General features: G+C 36.9%; 4 protein-coding genes across 4 annotated transcripts; all 4 read left to right on the forward strand.

Annotated features, from left to right (window-relative positions):
- The first annotated feature begins 10,281 nt into the window (after nucleotides 1-10,281).
- On the forward strand, nucleotides 10,282-11,252 carry LOC121212169 (B3 domain-containing protein Os01g0723500-like). The gene is made up of 3 exons (XM_041084488.1): nucleotides 10,282-10,343; nucleotides 10,693-10,753; nucleotides 10,854-11,252. The coding sequence occupies exons 1-3, from the start codon at nucleotides 10,282-10,284 to the stop codon at nucleotides 11,250-11,252; spliced, it is 522 nt and encodes a 173-aa protein (XP_040940422.1).
- LOC121209648 (B3 domain-containing protein REM13-like) lies at nucleotides 10,863-12,689 on the forward strand. Its single transcript, XM_041080641.1, has 4 exons — nucleotides 10,863-11,413; nucleotides 11,490-11,880; nucleotides 11,958-12,052; nucleotides 12,137-12,689. The coding sequence occupies exons 1-4, from the start codon at nucleotides 11,300-11,302 to the stop codon at nucleotides 12,410-12,412; spliced, it is 876 nt and encodes a 291-aa protein (XP_040936575.1). The 5' UTR covers nucleotides 10,863-11,299; the 3' UTR covers nucleotides 12,413-12,689.
- Nucleotides 12,690-13,208: 519 nt separating this feature from the next.
- On the forward strand, nucleotides 13,209-15,525 carry LOC121212172 (B3 domain-containing protein LOC_Os12g40080). Its single transcript, XM_041084489.1, has 4 exons — nucleotides 13,209-13,316; nucleotides 13,468-14,103; nucleotides 14,456-14,806; nucleotides 14,986-15,525. The coding sequence occupies exons 1-4, from the start codon at nucleotides 13,209-13,211 to the stop codon at nucleotides 15,523-15,525; spliced, it is 1,635 nt and encodes a 544-aa protein (XP_040940423.1).
- Nucleotides 15,526-21,005: 5,480 nt separating this feature from the next.
- Nucleotides 21,006-22,349, forward strand: LOC121209650 (B3 domain-containing protein Os06g0112300-like). The gene is made up of 2 exons (XM_041080649.1): nucleotides 21,006-21,316; nucleotides 21,546-22,349. The coding sequence occupies exons 1-2, from the start codon at nucleotides 21,007-21,009 to the stop codon at nucleotides 21,560-21,562; spliced, it is 327 nt and encodes a 108-aa protein (XP_040936583.1). The 5' UTR covers nucleotide 21,006; the 3' UTR covers nucleotides 21,563-22,349.
- Nucleotides 22,350-22,352: the final 3 nt, after the last annotated feature.

The following is a 22,352-nucleotide window of genomic DNA, read 5'->3' on the forward strand; positions in this document are numbered from 1 at the left end:
ACAATTTTAATCTTCAGCTTTTATACTTTCTGTCAATTTTAGCTTAATTTTGTATAAAAATTGTAAAAATTCAAAAATATTTAAAAATATAAAAATTCAACTAAAATTAATTTTTTTTTAATTTTTATATAGAATCAATGTCAAATTGATAAAAAATATAAACCCTTAAAATTAAAATTGTTATTTTATCAACTAAAAAGGTGTCATCGTTAGTCTTTTAATGATTGGGTGACCAAAAATAATAATTTCAAAAACATTAGTAATCAAATTGTAAATCTTTTTAGTTAAAGTATTAAAACAAAAATTTACCTATAATTGAGTGAATAATGACGTGTTTAACCGCATTCTAATTGTAAAGTACCATTTGGTATTTGAAATTTATATTTGTTTATAATTTCGATATCAAAATATTAATAATGAATTATGACGATTTAAATTCATGTCACCTATGCACCCTATTGGGAGCTTTAATCATACTCCAAACAAATGTCAATTAATATTAGTGATTTTTTTTCCAACAACTAATATTAATAAATTTAAATATATTTTTTATTTTATAACATTATATTTAAGATAAATATTTTATTTTCTCAGGCGTACTTCTTATTGTGTTGAACTTTAAAACTTTAAATACTAATTTGAACTTTAAAACTTTAAATACTAATTTGAATTTTACATTAAATATATTTAAAACATATAAATATCAAATGTGTTGAAAAAACTATTCTCATTATTTTTAATAAAATAGTTTTTTTTATAATACTTTAGATACAAAATTATATATAAAACAAGTACTTAAAATTAATTTAAAATCTTTACCATATTTTTTAGAATGTCAGATTTAATAAACATTTTAAATTTAAAATATTCATATTAAATGAGTAATATCTTATTGAAAAATTTTGGGGTTGCTTGATATATCATTGAAAATTTTAATTGGTTGAAAATTAAAATTTTTATATTTTAATTTTTTTTAAATTCATTTGATAATACAATATAAAAGCTACTTGATATTGAAAAGGTGATGAAAATGATGGATAAGTAAGAGATATTTATCATTTAACAAATTATTACTAAATTTATATTTTGATTATTTAATTTTAAAAATTATAAATGATCATTAAATTATTTAAATTTTTTCATTCAAGTCACTTGACTTTTTTTAATAAAATAGTTTTCAAAGTCACAAATTTGAGAATTAAGATTTTCTAGACACCAATTGTCAACTGGATCTAAAATATATTTTTTTACTCGTCGATTAGTGCTGATCATCTAATTATCGTTTGAAGCTTGTTGGTTGAATATTTTTAGGATAAATTACATCAATAATCACTCAATTTTGAGTAGCTGGTAAAACAGTAACTCAAGTTTTAATTTAGTCACCGTTAATCATTTTCTGTTACAAAAGTAACGGAAATATCATTTTCCATTATAGAGTTTCAAATCACTTACTCAACTATCAAAAAATAACAAAATAACCATAACTAACTATTTTCTGTTTTGTCAGTTTCTTAAATAGTTTTGTAATTTAAAAAAAAAAAGTGACTAAATTTTTAAAATTAAGCAATAACTTACTAATAATTTGGTAGTTTATGGATGGTAAATGTTAAGATTATAGAAGAATGATGGAAAATACTGATATTACTTCAAGCGAATACAGAAAAAATTACATTCTTGAGGAGAAGCTGTGCATGCTTATATAGAACAACATGCAGTCAGTAACTGCTAACAGTAACAGAAACTACTAACTAACTGTTGTTAATAACTGATATCAACAGACTTAACAGCAATAACAGAAGCCAACTATTACTCTAACATTCTCTCGGTTTCTTTGTGTTTGCACAAGTGAGAGCATCAGTCAATGTGAGAACTCGAAGAGCTTGTCGAAACGAGCTGAACTGCTTAGGTGTAATGGGCTTGGTAAGAACATCTGCGACTTGTTCTGATGAAGGGACAAAATTCACTTGAAGTGTGCCATCGAGAACCTTTTCCCGAACAAAGTGATGATCTATTTCTACATGCTTTATGCGGGCATGATGTGTGGGATTTGCAGCTATGGACACCGTAGAAGTATTGTCACACCAGATCACAGGTGGTGAACAAGTTGACAGGCCTATTTTATCTATCAGTTGTTTAACCCACAAAAGTTCTGACACACAATTGGCGAGACTACGATACTCTACTTCATAGGACGATCTGGACACAACATTTTGTTTCTTGGAACACCATGCAACAGGGTTTGGTCCTAGGTATACAAATAACCAGTGGTGGAATGTCGATCTTCAACAGATAAGGCCCAGTCAGTATCTGAGTAACAAACAACCTCAACTCGCCCTTTTGAGAAATATAAACCATGATCAACAGTCCCAATAAGATATCTTAGCACCCGTTTTACTACTCGCCAATGAATTTCACTCGGAAGATTCATATACTGACTTAGCTTGTTAACATAAAACGAAAACTCTGGTCATGTGATGCACAAATACTGAAGTATCCTGTAACACCCCTCGCCTGCATCCGACGCCGGGACGGGGTTCGAGGTGCTACCTGACTTTTACTAACACTTCTATACTAAACAGGGCCATGAAATCTCAAATAATTAAAAACTTTTCTTTTCACATACAATTTGTCCCATATACGGGCTTACGAGGCCCAAAACATACATTTGGAGTGGTTCGGGACCCAACCGAGAACTCATGAAAAACTTAGAAAATCTCTTGCATCAAGGCTTCATACGCCCGTGTGCTAGGGACACGCCCGTGTCCCGAACCCGTGTCCAAAAACCTAGACAAATACAAGGCTATTTTCCAAGCCATTTTGTCACACTCACAACAGATGCACGCATACTTATACAATAACATACAATATGGCAAAATTAGGTGCTTAAACATTCCTAACATGTCATGATTATGGCAATTTCACATGCAATAGATATTATAGATTTTACACACATCTTTACCACATTAATGTTATAATCATTATAAACTCATCACATAATACCATAGCACATGCATGCATAATTAAAATGGATTTACAACCCCATAATCAAAATAGGCCAACACATATGGCTAAAGCCATGTCACATACTCTAATATTTAAACTCCTATACATGCCATAGGCTCAAAGTACTAGAAATCACTACACCAATAACGTTAGCTTGACAGTGTGATAATATCTCCGACGAACTCCAACCCGAGCTAACCTGGAAACCCTAGGAAACATGGGAAAGAAGGGGGGTAAGCTTTCGCTTAGTAAGTTCATATGAAAACAATAAGCAACTCATTAACTTGTTTTATCAATGTTTACAACATATTCTCAAGTTCACTACAAGCTGCCTTTCTGAGCAATTGTTACTAAATTATTTATATCTGGAGCTACAAAACTCCGAATTAAGTTCCGTTAATTTTCCATGAAACTAGACTTATTTTCCTTTCTTCCATAAAATTTTCATAATTTTTGGTTTAGCCAAATAGTACAGTTTATTCCTCAAAGTTACCCCTGATTCACTGTCTGATAGCTCCGACCCTTCTGTACTAAAGTTCAATTGTCTCATAGTACAAGACTCGAATAATGTTCTCATCTATTTCTCTTGAAACTAGACTCATATTTCTACTTACTAATTTTTTTCTAGAATTTTTGGTTGGGCCAATTAGTACAGTTTATTAGTTAAAATCTCCCCTGTTTCAGGGTATGACCACTCTGAACCCTGTGCACTACGAACCGAATTTCTCCCTGTACAGAATTCCAAAGACCATGCCGTTTATTTCCCCTAAAAATAGACTCAATAAGGAATCCATGCATGTAAGGTATGACTCTTAATAATTTTTGTACAATTTTTGGTGAATTTCTAAAGTCAGAATAGGGGATCTCGAATTCATTCAGATCCTGTTTCACAAGAATTCAAATATCACACAATATGAAATTCTTTTTCTTCCCCTGTTTCTTTCATGTGAAAATAGACTCATTAAGCTTTAATCCCATATTTTATTCTGCCTCTAACTCATTTTCCACTATTTTTAGTGTATTTTCAAATTTACACTACTGCAGTAACTCAAATCTGTCAAGGCTAAATTACTCATTCATGATCATTGTTCACAAAATTAATACAACATCATTTGTATAATCATCACCGAGACATTCATATCACATTTTCATTTACCATCTTACCATTTTGTTGTTATGTCGAGTTTTCAACCCGAGGGTTAAGTACATACCTGTTCAAAGTATCCATTTCACAACATTTATCAATACGTCCCTTTCATCTCGAGTATTCCTCCATTTGAGTAGAATTTTACCCATTGAACACATCGGAATATAATTCGGATACATGGAAAGTTTTCACATAAGTGCCACATATGTAGCCAAGCTACCATGTAACCCGCCCATAAGTGAACTCGGACTCAACTCAACGAGCTCGCCGTTCGCATCCATAAGTGAACTCGGACTCAACTCAACGAGCTCGGATGCCTAGTTACATCTCACGAACTCGAACTCGGACTCAACTCAACGAGTTCGAACATTCGCATCCATAAGTGAACTCGGACTCAACTCAACGAGCTCGAATGCCCAAATATTCCAGTGACATGTCACTTGTATCTTAATCTATTCCTAAGGTTCAACGGGACCTTTTTTCCAATCATGTGTCTCAACCATCTTCTACGGAATGCCGATACCAATACTCGGTAGTATTTCACATTTTCCAAGTATATCATATAATTTGACATATTATCAAACAATTATCACAAGTATAATATCTCATAATAGCTATCATATCATTTAAATAACATCAAAACATTTAAAATAATAACTATGTTACCAACATTTACATATGAACTTACCTCGATACCACAAAGGTAAAAAAAGACGTAATTATCCCTTAATCGATTTCTTTCCGTTCTAGGTTCAAATCTCGATTTTCATCATCTAAAATATCACATTCAACTTATTAAAATAATGTACTGATCAAATTAGTCCATTGACACACTTGAGCAATTTTTACAATTTTGCCCCTATATTTTGCCAAAATTACTAAATTACCCCTAGGCTCGTAAAATAATTTTTATCACATTTCTTTACTCCTTGAGTCTAGATGAACCATTTTTATAACTATAGCAACTCATAATTTCAACTATTTCACACATTTACAACTCATTTTACAACTTAGCAATCTAGCCCTTTTTAAGGTGTTTTCATGCAATTTCTTTCACAAAAGTTGTTTATTAGACAACTAGGACTCATAATATTCCATAAAAACACAGAAAACAACACATTTACTCTCATGGAAAAACCCTAGACTCTTCATCATTTTGCAAAATAGACCCCTCATATGAAAGCTCATGCTTTAGGGGTTCCAAAAATATAAAAATCATCAAGAAAGACATTAAAAATCACTTACTAGCAAGGGATGTAAGTGGCTGATATTTCAGAGCTTCAAAACCCCTTTCTTTTCTACCATTTTCGGTGGAGGAGAAGAGAAAAATGATAGCTTTTTCTTTTTAATTTGTTAATAATAAAACTAGTCAAAATTGGTGACCAACTTCACCTAATTTTGACTTTTCAACAATTTTTTTTTGTCTCCCATGGCCGACCATCATAATTTAAATGGCCTAATTTCACTTTAAAGACCCCCAATTTAAGATACAAGGCAATTTAACACCTTTAGGTATTAAAACACAACTTTTACCTTTTACGCGATTTAGTCCTTTTTCGAAATTGGACTAGAAATTGCTAAAATTAACTTACCAAAATTTACATACACTTATAAAATTATATTATAACACATAAAATAATACTAAAAGAATTTTCTCTGGCCTCGGAATAGTGATCCTGAAACCATTGTTCCGACTAGGCCCAAAATCGGGCTGTTACATATCCCCACTGTACTGCGATATAAATGAACATCAGGAAAAGGAGGGTTGCCATCAGAAGCAGACAATTTTGGAGTGTTTACCATAGGTGTAGGAGTAGCTGCTGCCCCTTCCATGCCAGTCTTGGCAAGTATCTCTAAAACATATTTTTTCTGACTAAGGAACACTCCTTGCGACATGTGCTGCACATCAATGCCTAAGAAGAAACCCAGCTGCCCCATATCCTTGAGAGCAAATTTGTGGTGAAGTTGTCAAACCACACTGTCCACCTCAGTAGCTGAACTGCCTGTTATTACGATATCATCAACATACACCATAAGGAGCACCACATTGTCAGATAAAGTACGGATAAACAAGGAGGTATCAGCATTGGAAGCATTAAAATGGAGCTGCGTAACCAAGTATTGCTTGAGAGTAGTAAACCATGCTCGAGGTGCTTAGCGCAGACCATAAAGTGCTTTGTTCAGCTTACACACGAGCTGCTGGCCATTGACACCTGGTACCTCAAAACTTGGTGGCTGTTGCATGTAGATTTCTTCTGTCAGATCACCATTGAGAAAGGCGTTATTGACATCAACCTGTCGCAAAGACCATCATTTCATAACAGCAATAGCAAGCACAATTCGGATGGTTGCTGCTCGAACCACTGGGCTAAATGTGTTGCAAAAATCAATGCCAGCATGTTGAGAAAAGCCTTTGGCCACTAATCGGGCTTTATACCGTTCGACAGTCCCATCAACCTTTTTCTTCACTTTAAACAGCCATTTGCAGCCAACAGCTCTTCGATTAGCAGGAAGAGGATAGAGACTCTATGTGTTATTTCGAAGAATAGCTTGTAGTTCATTGTGCACTGCTGCTCGCTAACACTCACTCTGCATTGCTTCATGGATGTCAACAGGAGGATCACCTGATAAACAGGCTGCCCGAGTTAGGTATACCTTAGGCTTAAATATTCCGGCTTTACTACGGGTGACCATGGCATGAGAGTTGAGTTGAGTAGTAGGTTGAGGGACAGTAGGTTGAGGAGCAGCAGATTGAGGGGATGAGGCTGGTGAACTGTTATTAGGAGTAGGTTGATGAAAAGGTTGAGCTGTACTAGACGAGCGGGCTAAAGGAGTAGTAGGAGTAGAGTTTGGTGAAGGTCTAGGAACCGCATTAGATACTGACGTATTGGCAGATTGAGAATTATGGTCTAGAACAAGTAACTTAGAACTTGACTGTAAAGAGACCACAGCGGGACCAGACTTGGATTTAACAGCTTTGTAAGGAAATGATGACTCATGGAACGTAGCATGACGAGAAATGTATATTTTGCCATTATCAGCTTGGCAACGATAACCTTTATGTAAAGGTGAATAGCCTAAAAACGTGTAAGGTGTGGAACGAAACTGAAGCTTGTGGGTGTTATATGGCCTAAGGTTTGGAAAACATAAACAACCAAAGACTCGAAGGAAAGAATAGTTTGGTTGGACCTGAAATAATTTCTCATATGGTGACACTTTGCCTATAGGTGAAGAGGGCAACCTGTTGATCAGATATACAGCACTGCTGAAGGCATCGTTCTAGTAGGACAACGGCATAAATGCATGAGCTAGCATGGACAGACCTGCTTCCACGTTCTGTTGATGTTTTCTTTCAACTAAGCCGTTTTGTTCAGAACTATATGGACATGTAACCCTCTGCTGAATACCTTGCTGAGATAAATAACCCTTTAATGCTTGGAACTCTCCACCCTCATCTGTTTGTAGAGCAAGCAACTTGTAACCGAGAACTCGTTTTACTTGTTTATGAAAGAGTGGAAAAATATGAAACACATCGAATTTTTTCTTCAAAAAATAGAGCCACATATATCTGGTACAAGCATCAGTAAAAGCAACATAGTAATGAAAACCATTAGAAGAAATCGGAGCAGGGCCCCAAACATCTGCAACTACAAGTTGCAATGGTTTAGTATATTCAGATACAGACTTAGAAAAAGGTAATTTGTGTTCTGTTCCTAAGTGACAAGCAACACATGGAAGAGGCTCTGTAGAAGCACCAAAACTTATATTACAATGACGTAACGCCGTTTGAAGTGTAGCAGTACAAGGATGTCCGAGTCTGGAATGCCATAGACTTAGAGGAAGAGAAGTAGCAGCAGCAAAACACTGAGCTGAAGTCGTAGAGGCAGCAATAGAAGACGAGTCAGGTAAGTCAAGTTTATACAGACCATTATGTACGGAACCCCGGAGCAGAACCTCATTGGTTTGTAGATCGCGAACCTAACACTGTTTGGGAAAGAACTCAAACATTACCTTGTTGTCCTTAGTGAACTTAGAGACAGACAATAAATTTTTGGTTATCTCAGGTACAAATAGTAGAGACTTCATCAATAAAGGACGAGAGTGAGGAAGAAGAGAAGATTGACCAGTTGACCGGATAGAGAGAGCATTACCATTGCCCATATACACCATACCTGAACTATTGTATGGAGTACTGTCACATAGGGAAGCAGAGGAGTTAGTGAGATGGTGTTAGGCGCCGGAGTCTGGATACCATGCATTATCACCCACAGTTTCAGGAGTAGCAATAAGAGCCTGAGGTTGAGAAGGCGATGGTCCTGGAACAGGTGCACTAACATGCTGCAGAGGATTGACAGCAAACGGACTAGTCCATGCATGAGGATGAACTGGGGGAGCAAACCAATTATGTTGTGAGTAGGGAGGCACAACGGGCATAGAAGACGATACCCAGGGATTAAGAGATGAACCATTGCCAACCATGCAGACATTGGCCTGAGAAGTGGGATTAGGCCGATAGGCAGTACTCTTATAGGTGGAGTCGAATCGATAATAGCAACAATCAACAAGATGACCAGCCTTTCCACATAACTGACACTGAAATCGAGAGCCTGAGGAACGACCACGACTTCCTGAAGGTCGATAAGCTGGAGGGGAGACAGTATTGACTTCAGGAGCAGTAGGCTGGTGAGAGACCATGTTCGCAAACTGGGAGCATCAAGCATAGTGAGTTGTTGACGAGCTTCAGCATCAAGCAACATAGTAGTAACCCTCTGGACACTATAAGGCACCGGACTTGCAGTAATGATTGTGAGTACAGACTCATAATCAGATGATAAGCCATTAAGAATGGCTGTAACATGTTCACGCTCACTGATAACCTCTCCACAACTAGCAAGACTGTCATAATAGCCCTTGATTTTCATCTAAAATTCTTTTATAGAAAGATCAGCCTTTCGCTGAGAATGTAACGCCCTTCTATAAAACATTAGTTGAGAAGTGGTTTTGCTGCCAAACAAACTAACTACAGCATTCCAAATTTGAAGACTTGTATCTAGACCAATAAGATGATGAAGAATAGAAGGACTCACCGATGACAGTAACCATGATGCAAGCGCACTATCTTGCTGTTCAAATCGAGCAAACTCAGGATTTTCATGCGAGATGCCAGCATCATAAAAAATGAATTGAGAAGAAGGAACAAAGCACGAATTAATGAAGTTCTGAAGCTTATATGTCTTGATTGCAAGAAGAACCTGTTGACGCCACAATAGGTAATTATTATCATCAAGAATCACACTGATCTTCTTAGTAGAGAAAAACCGACTGTCAACAACTTCATTTGGAAGAGAGGACATTGCTAGAGTAGCCGAGTGAATATCAAAAGAATTGGGAGGAGAAGTCATGAGAGATTACGCCAGGCAAACATGGACCTCCGATACCATGTTAAGATTATAGACGAATGATGGAAAATATTGATATTACTTCAAGAGAATACAGAAAAAATTACATTCTTGAGGAGAAGCTGTGCATCTTATATAGAACAGCATGCAGTCAGTAACTGCTAACAGTAAGGGAAACTACTAACTAACTGTTGTTAATAACTGATATCAACAGACTTAACAGCAATAACCAACTATTACTCTAACAGTAAGCGCCAGGTATCTCCAGCTTTATGGATTTTAACCTCCCATTAACTAATCCCCAGCCCCTAAACAACGTTGATATTTGGAGGGAAAATCGGTAGAGAACCCTAAATTTAACTGTCCCCAATTTCTCATGCAATCCACGATTTATGACAAAAATTTAAGATATCATGGTTTCCAACTCCCATGGAAATTCTCAAAGCCTCCAACTTATGGTAAAAGATCCTGACTTTGACCAATTCACTAAGAACCCAAATCATGTACGAGCTTGAAGGAGGTATGATCAAACCCGGGCAAGCTCCCGGTATTGATACGGAGGTACGGAGAAGTTTCAAGGTACTTTCAGGATAGAATTCGTGTCAGGTTGCTTGCTGTTGACGGCGGAGCCGGCAGTGGGACGTCATTTTGTTTCAATTTGGATAAGGTGGTTGAAGCTTCTAGCTTGGATGTTAGGAACCTTTTTATTGTCAAGCAAGTCAGTGAAAATATATGAGCTGTGTAAACTGTAAAGTGGAAGTTTTTAGCTCTGCTCTTCAAGTTCTTGCACTCAGGTAAATGGGATTAATGGTTACTTTTTCTTGGAGCAGTTGTCTCTAAGCTTACATCAAATCAATTGATTTTTTTAGAAAATGGAAAACAATTCAATAGTATAAAAAATGAAAAAGAAAATCTTGGGGCTGATTGTATAGCATTTACGTGTGAGATCATCATCTGCATTCTGATTTGCTGACATATACATGATCTTTCCTGCTCTGGCGGCGTAAAAAAGCTAATGTGATGGAAATCATTTGACTGCTAATCTACAACTTCACGTCAAACAACTATATAAATGGAGAGAATCCAAAGTTGCAAAGCAAATGAGAATTGTAGCAGTTAATGTAAAACTTTGAATATGACTAGGAAACCAAAACGAAGTCCTTCTTTCTTCAAGGTTTTGATAGGAGACTTTGATAACAAGCTGGTAAGTTCATATCCTATTAACAGCCATTTATGCTTCTTAATGGCTCTAGTTTATGTATATAATTATTAAATGCTGTCTTCTTTTTTTCATTTTTTTTCAGAGAATTCCACCAGCTTTTGTGAAGTACGTTTTGAAAGGAAATGTGCCCACCATGTTCACCTTGTATTCTGACTCAGGGAATTCATGGCGAGTTAGAGTCATGGTTGAAGAAGGAAGCTACTTTTTCAACAGTGGATGGTCAAAATTTGTGAAACATCATGACCTGGAAATAGGGGATTTTCTGGTTTTCTTTTTGGTTGATACTTCAACGTTTGATGTTCTCATTTATAATGGAACTGCATGTCCAAAGAACATCATTTTGGCTGCTAAGAAACGAAAGTGCCTACCACCTTTAGCTAATAGACAAATTGAAGATACCCCAAGCCAAAAATGTGCTTCAGTTTCCAAGAAACCAAAAGCAGTTTACCGTGGGATAGCCTTTTCATTTCATTTCATGTGAAGCCCTTCATACCCATCCCCTTTTTTCACTAATCATTTCAATGTTTCATGCATGGTTTAGGTGCGAGAAGTGTTAACCAAGAGGTTGAGTCTATAACAGAAGTAACCCGTAAGCATGTTTCATTTGTAATGGTGGTGAAGAAATACCATAAATACTTTGCTGTAAGAATAACTACTTTATTCAACGCAGTTCATTACTTTATACTTTATAAATATTTAAATGTTTCTTAAATTTCAGTGTGTCCCGAGGTGTTTTGCCAAAGAAACAGGCTTGTTAAAGGAATCCATAACGTTGATTAAGGGGCCAAGAGGTGGGATGTGGCCAATGAACACCACCGAGTGTGGAAAACAGGTTCGTTTGGGTGGCGGATGGTCCCAGTTTCTGCATGAAAACGAAATAGTTGTTGGAGATACCCTTTTGTTTGAGCACATTCCAAGTACAGGCAATTTAGTCCACGTACAGATTGTTAACAAGGATAGATATAGAAACCGTGGGAGACGAAACAAACAAGCAGATGCCAGTGTGAAGAACACCAGCCCTGCTGCTAAGCGACCAAGAGTTAGGCCTTGCAAGCAAATTGAAGAACCATCAAGCACAGAACATGCTCCAAGTTCCAAAAGAACCAAAGGTCTTTTAACTTATATATATATATATATATATATTTACCTTTTCATCGCTTCATTTCAATCATCCACGGTTGTTTAGGTGTAAGCATTGGAAATGATGAGATTGTATCAGAGTTGACCCCAAAGAAGGCTTCATTTGTAATGGTTTTGAAGGAATACCAGAAGTACTCTGCTGTAAGAACAACCACTTGATTTTAATTCTCAATTCAATGATGTTTTCTTTTTCAACTTCATTAGATATGTTCTCTTAAATTTCAGGTTGTTCCAACCAGTTTTGCCAAAGAAATGGGCTTGGCAGAGAAACCGAGCACCATGATAGAGAACTCAAAGGGTAAGAAGTGGCTGTTAAACACCATAGTTGATGCAAAATCACAAGTTCGTCTAGGTGCAGGATGGTCACAGTTTGTGCAAGAAAACAAGCTAGAACTTGGAGATACTCTCTTGTTTCAGCACATTCCCAATACTGGTAATGTCATTAACTTAAAGATTATTTGCAAGGTTGGAGATGGAAATAATAGGAAAAGAAACAAGTGAGCAAATGTAAGTTAAAAAGTAGTAGCATACCATCATTTGTAATTTCTCTACCACTCTTTTGTATCAAATTGTTGAAGTGGCAACCATGGGTTGTATGTATGATCATGTTTTTACCAGTCTCTCTTTTGCTTGGATGGTAAGAAAAAAAAATAGTTTGATCATGGAAGTGCAGGAACTCCTTTTTGTAAATGATCTAATCTTTCTGTTGAAATTGGAAACGATTTAAGAAAGCTTCATCATTATGTTTTTGTCTACACCTTACTTCCTGCTTTAGACTAAAGATTTGATTCCATGTCACATTGACAATAATGAAGATTCGATATTTTTAATTCAACTCTTTCCTTCTTTTTGTTTTAATCAGTACAATATTTAGCTTAATTAATAGTGCTGGACAGATAGATAAGTTGTCTATGATTGGAGACCCTAGCCTTGTTTTGAATGGCTAAAGACGAAGATGAAAGACAAATACTAACTTTGGTCATTAAATGAATCAGCCCTACAGTTTTCTCGAGCCCGTAAACAATGAATTTAATAGGGCAATGGCTAATAATGATTACATTTGTATTAATTACGCTTGAAATATAGGTTTACGAGCAGTTTATTATGAAGGTAGATATATGAAAGGATGATGGATGAAGTACTCAGCAATCTCCTTAAGTTTATGTTTATGTTAGTCTATTATTTGTAGAAACGCTCATCGTATTGGAAACTACATCAACCTATTTTTCCAGATATTACTTCTTTTTGAGCTTGTTTTGTGTTAGTTCTAAAAGACTCATTCTGGAGTTATTCAAGCATGGCTTCTTCTTCTCACCAGCAAGGCAATAGCCATTTAAAGTTTATAAGCAGTTCACCTTATTTCTTCAAAATAATTCTCCAAGACACTATACAGAATGGAAAACTTGTAAGCATTCTCCTAACACCTGTCTTTATCTGATATTTTGATAATCTCTGAAGTAATTAGGTCATAGCTGAAAAACAACAGTTTGTTCTTGGACATTGTATTTTGCTATATACATAAGTATTTGCATATATTGCTGAAAATTGTTCTACAGGGAATTCCCAGAAAGTTTGTGAAAAACCATGGAAATAGCATGCCAAGCCTAGCAATGCTCAGTGTCCCGTCTGGTGCAGTATGGAAAGTAGAGCTAACAAAATCTGATGGTAAAATATGGCTTGAAAATGGCTGGCTAGAATTTTTAAACCATTACTCTTTGGACATTGGACACCTTTTAGTTTTTAGATATGATGGGACTAGCAATTTCCATGTAATCATCTTTGATAAGAGTGCTTCAGGGATACAATATCCCTTCACCAGAAATAATCATAGCCGGTCCAGTGAAATTCTGAAGCTGAATATCAATGAATCCAAAGATGATGGCTCTATACAGATCCTAGAGAACATCTCTCCAAGCAGGAAAACAAGAGAGAAATACAAATCGCCATGTCCGCAGTCAATTAGGATGACGAGAAGTACTGATTCAGCTATGAAAACCGAATGTAATTTGAAGTCAGCTCAACAATTTGGACATAATGGAAAAGGTGATAAAAGCACAAGTCATCGTAGGATTCAACGATTGAAGGCTCATGCAGAGGTTAAGGCTCTTGAGAGAGCTAGTATTACTTTTAAGTCTGAAACCCCATTTTTCCTGGTTGCCATGTACCCATGTCATGATAAAAGGTGTAGACTGGTAGGCAATCAACTTAGTTCCCACTGGATCCTATGTATGACAGAAATGAGCAAAATGTTTTAAGTATTTCTCTTCTATTGCTTGCAAAGTTGAAGTTTGTTCTTTAATTTTTTTATTGCCGACCATACCAACTGAATTTGTCAGGGAACACTTGATGAAAGAGCATCGTTCTGTAACTCTTTGCAACTCTAGTGGGAAAACTTGGATTGCTAACTTCAAGCAAAGTCAAATGGGGAAAAACTAATATTCATATCTACAAACTGGTTGGGGTACTTTTGTACGGAATAACAATATCCAAGTCAATGATGTTTGCGCCTTTGAGCTAATAAATAGCACTGAAATATCCTTCAAGGTAGTCATTTACAAAGGCCAGCATGCAAATTGTCATCAAATATTAGCTTCAGAGATGCAATATCCATACACCAGGGATAACCATAGTCAATCAGACGAAATTCTGGAGCAGAATATCGAGGAATCTGAAGATGATGACACTACAGAGATCCTAGAGGTCATCTCTCCAAGCAGGAAAATAAGAGAGGAACTGCAGTCGCCATGTCCTCGGTCTCATAAGATGATGATAAGTACTAACTCAGCTATCAAAACCAAAACTGTGTGCAATGGGAAGAAAGGTGATAAAAGAACAAGTCATCATACAATTCGACAGTTGAAAACACAAGAAAGTTTAAGGCTCTTGAGAGAGTTCGTAATACTTTTAAATCTGACCCTTTTTTCCTTCTGGTCATTCAACCATCATATGTTGCTCTTGGTCACACCACAAACTTTAAACTGGTAAGCAATCAATTGAATTCCCACTAGATCCCATGTGTTTTCATTTATATTGCTTGTAAATTGAAGTTTGTTTTTCAATGTTCTTTTGTGCAGGCCATACCATGCAACTTTGTCAAGGAACATCTGATGAAAGAGCATTTTTCTGTAATTCTTTGCAACTCAAGTGGGAAAACTTGGATTGCTACGTTCAAGCAAAGAAAAATAGGGAAAAAGCTAACTTCATATCTAGTAGCTGGTTGGGGTACTTTTGCAAGGGAAAACAATAACCAAGTAGGTGATGTTTGTGCCTTTGAGCTGATTAATAATAGCATCGATATATCCTTTAAAGTAGTCATTTACCAAGGTCAGCATGCAAACGGTCATCAGTCATTAGCTGCAACTGATGTGTTTCATCTGGTGAAACTGAAGGCTCCGACATGTGCAAGTCGAAGCTCCTCAGAACCACCTGTGAAACACAAGGCTCCATCATATGCAAGTCAGGGCTGCCCAGAACCATTGACTGCTCTCGAAAAAGCTAAAGCTTTTCAAATGGCTGGTGCTTTCAAATCCGAAAATCCATTCTTTGTTGTTGTCCTACAGCCATCGTATGTTCATGGAAATAAATTGGTGAGTTTTTCATTTGAAGCCTGCTAGCCATCCCATGTTCTTTTTGTTGTTCCAATAGGGTCGGAAGCGTGTAAATTATTGTACTAAAAAATCACACAAAGTTCAGTTCCCAGGGAAGAGAGGTGGATCACATGGATCTCTTAAATACCAAGTCTTTCCTTAGACAGAATATCCCTTCTATAGTAATTTAATAACACAATTAAATACTACTATTATACCCTCAAATATTGAAAGAAAAATAGGACAAGAAAGAACACAATAGTTTTAACGTGGTTCGGTAAATTATACCTACGTCCTCGGGCACTAACACCAGATGATAACTTTACTATCTCCAAAGTATTACAAACAAATAGAATTCCTTAAGAATTCTCAAATGGGAGAAGAGAGAAAACTAAGAGAGAAAGATTGGTTGGGATGGTTGAAATGAGAAATGGTTAGGCCTATTTATAGTTGAAGTTCAGGGACTAACTTGCAAATGGCCTAAAAATTAGGGACCAAAATTGCAATTATCCCTTTCAACTTTAAACAACTTGCCAATTATTTTTTCTTTCGGTGCCAATTGCACCTCCCACCATTTTTGACTTTTCAACCCCTTTTTAATTTAACTTATCAACAATCTCCACCTTGAAGATTTGATTAGGATAATCACATCTTCACACACTTCCTTCAACTCCCCAAATTTGATAAAGCTATCTTTTGTAGTGCCTCCAAATGCTCTCTCGAGCGCCATACACCTAAAGGTGCTCAAATTCTCAGGATGTTAATCAAGTTCAAACAATGATTAAACTTGATTGTTGTTACCACATTGGTCATCATATCTGCGGGATTATCTGTTGTCGGAATCTTCTCAAGTAGAATTTTTCCTTTTTCAAAGACTTCCCGCACAAAGTGATATCTTACGTCGATATGCTTGGTTCTTGAATGATAGACTTGATTTTTCGCTAAATGAATAGCGCTTTGACTGTCACAATATAGACTAATGTGACTTTGAACAACTCCCAAGTCTTTCAATAATCCATTAAGCCAAATAGCCTCCTTAACAGCTTCTGTAACTGCCATATATTCTGCCTCTGTAGTAGACACAGCTACTGTAGACTGTAAGGTAGACTTCCAACTCACTGGGGCTTTCGCAAGAGTAAACAGATACCCCGTAGTTGAACGACGTTTATCTAAATCACCAGCAAAGTCAGAATCAACATATCCAACTACAAACTGACCAAGTGCTTCATCCTGTTCAAAAATTAAACCAACATCTACGGTTTTTCGAAGATACCGTAGAATCCATTTCACAGCTTGCCAATGTCCTTTTCTAGGATCATGCATATACCTGCTCACAACTCCAACAGCTTGTGAAATGTCAGGCCTCGTACACACCATCGCATACATCAAACTCCCAACTGCATTAGCATATGGGACTTTCGCCATATATTCTCTTTCTTCTTCAGTTTTCGGAGATAATTGAGCACTAAGTTTCAAATGAGAAGCAAGTGGGGTACTTACATGTTTTGTGTTTTCATTTACACCAAAACATTGTAATACCTTTTTCAGATATTGCTTCTGATTCAAACAAAGCTTGCCTCTCTGTCTATCTCTACTTATCTCCATGCCGAGAATCTTCTTGGCCTCACCTAGATCTTTCATCTCGAACTCTTGATTCAACTGAGCCTTCAGCTTATCTATCTCATTTTGGCTCTTCGAAGCGATTAACATATCATCAATATACAAGAGTAGATAAATGAAAGATCCGTCATGCAGCTTCTGCAAATACACACAATTGTCATATTTGCTTCTTGTGTACTTCTGCCTTCTCATAAAGCTATCAAATCGCTTGTACCACTGCCTCGGGGATTGCTTCAATCCATATAGCGATTTGTTAAGCTTACAAACCCAATTTCTACCACCAGCATCTGTGTATCCTTCTGGCTGAGTCATATAGATCTCCTCTTCTAACTCACCATGCAAGAAAGCCGTCTTAACATCAAGTTGAGCTAGCTCCAAATTCAACTGTGCTACCAAGGCCAACAAAATTCTAATGGAGGAATGCTTCACAACAGGGGAAAATACATCATTGTAGTCAATTCCCTCCTTCTGAGCGTAGCCTTTAGCTACCAATCTTGCCTTGTAGCGAATATCCTTCTTGCTAGGAGATCCATCTTTCTTTGCGAATACCCACTTGCATCCGATTGCCCTTTTACCTTTCGGTAATTGCGCCAACTCCCAAGTATTGTTCTTCCGGAGAGACTGCATTTCTTCATCCAAGGCGCTTTTCCATTTATCACTTTCTAAGCTTTGCATTGCTTCTTGATAAGTGATAGGAATATCATCAAAAACGGGAAGGGCGTAGGCCACCATATCAGTAAATCGAGCAGGTTTACGAATTTCTCTCCGTGGCCTTGCAACTGCAACTGGTTCTGGTGTACTTAGTGGTTCTTGGGTCAGAACCTCTTCAACCTCTAATTCCTCCATTGTGGCTGGAGAATTAGACTTATTAACTAGGCAAATCCCCATCTGCTCAAACTCCACCTGTTTTGGAGTACACTCCACCTGCTGTGGAGTATTGCTCGTCTGAATATCTTTATCTGCTACCTTTTTCAATGTGGCAGATTCATCAAAGGTAACATCTCTGCTACAGATCATTTTCTTTGTGCTTAAGCACCAAAGACGAAATCCCTTCACTCCAAAAGTGATTCCCATAAAGAGAGCTTTCTTTGCCCTCGGATCTAACTTTGACTCCTTCACATGGTAATATGCAGTGGTTCCAAACACATGTAAGGAATCATAATCTGTAGCCGGTTTTCCAGACCATACCTCTATAGGAGTTTTTCTTTCTAATGCAGATGATGGCAAACGATTAACAAGATGGCCAGTGTATGTCACAGCCTCAGCCCAAAATTGCTTGCCCAACCCAGCATTGGACAACATACATCGAACTTTCTCCAGCAATGTTCGATTCATACGCTCTGCCAATCCATTCTGCTGTGGTGTATCCCTAACTGTGAAGTGTCGAACAATACCATACTCTTGGCACACATCCAAGAACGGATCACTTTTATATTCCCCTCCATTGTCCGTCCTAAGCCGCTTGATTTTCTTGCCAGTCTGGTTTTCGATCATAGTTTTCCATTTAAGAAAAACTCTAAGCACTTCATCCTTAGTTCTCATGGTATACACCCAAACTCTTCTGGAAAAGTCATCAACAAAAGTAACAAAGTAGTGTTTTCCTCCCAATGAAGGTGTCTTGGAAGGCCCCCACACATCTGAGTGAACATATTCCAAAATACCTTTTGTATTATGGATAGCAGTACCGAATTTCACTCTCTTTTGCTTTCCCAGAACACAATGCTCGCAAAATTTTAATTTGTAAGCCTTTGCACCTTTCAACAATCCTTGCTTTGCCAGAATTTGCAAGGATTTTTCGCTGACATGTCCCAACTTCATATGCCACAACTGCATTGAGTCCAAGTCTTTGTTACCGGAAGCTGCAGCGACTGCTCCAATAACTGTACTACCTTGGTAGTAATACAAGTTATTTTTCCTGATGCCCTTCAATATCACAAGTGCGCCAGATGTCACTTTCAAAATCCCATCTCTCATAGTAACAACTGAACCATTGGATTCCAAGGCTCCCAATGAGATGAGATTTTTTTCAAACTGGGCACGTACCGAACATCAGTCAGAACTCTGGTTGATCCATCTTGATTCTTTAATTGGATTGAACCTATCCCAACAGTTTTACAGGCATTGTCATTGCCCATATAAACAACTCCTCCATTTAGTTCTACTAAATCAGAGAACCACTCCCGGTTAGGGGACATATGATAGGTACAACCCGAATCCAATATCCACTCATCTGAATGGAACGATGATGATGATGCAACCAGTGATAGTTCAGAGTCACTAGTATCATGCTTTGCAACACAAGCATCTACAGCAGCTTTTCCCTTATTCTTCAGCTTTGGACAATTTTTCTTCCAGTGGCCTTTCTCATGACAAAAAGCACATTCATCTTTCCCGAGTCTGGACTTTGACTTTGATCTCCCCTTTTGAGTTTTCTTCCGAGTGTATGAACGACCTCGGACTACTAAAGCTTCTGTATCTCTGATTGAGTTTTTCTGTTTGTCCTTCTTTCTCTGTTCATAACTGTATAAGGCCGCACAGACTTCGCTCAGAGATATATCACTCCTGCCATGAAGTAGAGTAGTTTCTAGGAACTCAAACTCCTCAGGAAGTGACCCCAACAGCATCAAAGCCAAATCTTCATCTTTGAATGTCTCATCCATATTCAGCAAATCAGTGACTAACTAATTAAATTTGGTGATGTGATCATTCATTGTGGTACTTGGGACGTATGTGAAGCGAAACAGTCTTTTCTTCAAGTGGAGCTTATTTTGACTGTTTTTCTTCAAAAAATTTTCTTCAAGTGCCACCCACAACTTATTTGCAGAAGTCTCCTTTGAAAAAGCATACCTCTGCTCTCGAGAAAGGCATGATCGAATTGTGCCACATGCCAACCGATTGATCGTCTTCCAATCTTTCTCCTGTACATCATCTGGTTTCTCTTCATCAATGGCAATGTCTAGACCCTGCTGAAAAAGGGCATCTAGAACCTCACTTTGTCACATACCAAAATGGCCCGTGCCATCAAAGATCTCCACGGCCAATCTTGCATTTGCAATTGTCGGTCTTGTCCACATGGACGATGTTGAAGCTCCTACACCGACCATTTTCTCCATAATCTTTCAATATACCTAAGGAAATCTTTTCTGATGTGGAAGATCAGTTTAAACTGCAACCACAGAGCATACTACGATTAACCTTCGGCTCTTGATACCACTTGTTGTTCCAATAGGGTCGGAAGCGTGTAAATTATTGTACTAAAAAATCACACAAAGTTCAATTCCCAGGGAAGAGAGGTGGATCACATGGATCTCTTAAATACCAAGTCTTTCCTTAGACAGAATATCCCTTCTATAGTAATTTAATAGCACAATTAAATACTACTATTATACCCTCAAATATTGAAAGAAAAATAGGACAAGAAAGAACACAAGAGTTTTAACGAGGTTCGGTAAATTATACCTACGTCCTCGGGCACTAACACCAGATGATAACTTTACTATCTCCAAAGTATTACAAACAAATAGAATTCCTTAAGAATTCTCAAATGGGAGAAGAGAGAAAACTAAGAGAGAAAGATTGGTTGGGATGGTTGAAATGAGAAATGGTTAGGCCTATTTATAGTTGAAGTTCAGGGACTAACTTGCAAATGGCCTAAAAAATTAGGGACCAAAATTGCAATTATCCCTTTCAACTTTAAACAACTTGCCAATTATTTTTTTCTTTCGGTGCCAATTGCACCTCCCACCATTTTTGACTTTTCAACCCCTTTTTAATTTAACTTATCAACACTTTTAACTCATGCAGATGACACAATGCAACTTGAAAAGGCTTAAAATGTTGAAGTAATTATTTAAAAACATTTTGTTTTGCTTCATCTCCTTTGAATAAATGACTGAACTGACGTGTTTGTATGAACAGAGTGTACAAATGAATTTTGCTAGGAAATATCTCACAATGATGCACAAAAAAGTCATACATCTCCTTTCAGATGGAAACTCATGGCCAGTAATATATGACCCGCGTTTTGAATGGTCCTATGTATTCCTCTGTAATGGATGGCATAGGTTTGCTGTGGATAATAATTTAGAAGTTGGTGACGCTTGTGTCTTTGAACTGACTGGGGGCATTGAAACCTCAATGAAGGTAAACATTTATAAGAAGCAGGCTATTGAAGATGAAAATTTGGGCTCATCCTTGGGTAAGTGGTATCCATTCCAGTACTATATACAGTCATTGTCCATGTGATTTGTTTATATATATATATCTCATCTTTGTATTCTTATTTTCAAATGTTTTCCTTAGAAGTGTTTATTTCAGGGGGTCATCATCTGTTATATACCAGATGATTTTTATTATCACCTACAATTTACCTTGAAAGTTTTGTGTCTGATGGGTTGAAATTTTTTTCCAATGTTTATGTTTCTCAGGTATTTTGCAACACTGACTCATTTTTGCCATTCCTGAGACACAAAACATAAAAAATACCGATTGATGATGGGACCTGGCTTGTCATTAATGGGACCTAATTGGTAATAAATTAGACCTACTGGATAAAAGCTGGTGAATGTGCAAGCAAGTTAAAACCCAAGGCTCTGCATGAAACATGAAGCTGAAGGATGAGTCTCTTTTACTCTTTGACCAGCAATGAAATGCTAAAAAGCAGCATTGGAAAAAGGAAAAAAGAAGACAGTTTTGCTCCTTTTTAGAAATGGCTATGGCAATTGACAAAGCACATCATGCCTTAAACTTTTGTAATTTATCTCACACTCTTTTGTTTACTAGTTGTTGAAGATGGCCATGATAGGTTGTCTGATTGTGTTTTACCAGTCTCTCTTGTAAGGTAAGAGAAAAAATGGTGTGACCATGTAACTCCAGTAACCTCATTTTGTAAATGATGTAATCTTTCAGTTGATACTGGAAAGTCCTTTAAGAAAGCTTCGTATTAGTGCTTGACAGATATGTTATCTGCTTTTAGTTGGAGATCCTAGCCTTGTTTTCAATGACTGAAAGAGGAAGAAGACAAAACAAAACATAAGCTGTGAAAGCAAATACAAACGTTGGTCATTAATGAACCTGCTCTATAGTTTCCCAATAGCCTAGAAACACTGAATATAACAGCCTATAGCTGATAGTCATCAGTAAAATTGTATTAATTACTTCTGACAGATTGACCATTTTGTACTTTAAGTAGATATGAGAAATAATGGAGGATAACTTACTCAATTATCTCCTTT

Source organism: Gossypium hirsutum, chromosome A02 (genome assembly GCF_007990345.1).
Source record: "Gossypium hirsutum isolate 1008001.06 chromosome A02, Gossypium_hirsutum_v2.1, whole genome shotgun sequence".
Classification (NCBI taxonomy): domain Eukaryota; kingdom Viridiplantae; phylum Streptophyta; class Magnoliopsida; order Malvales; family Malvaceae; genus Gossypium; species Gossypium hirsutum.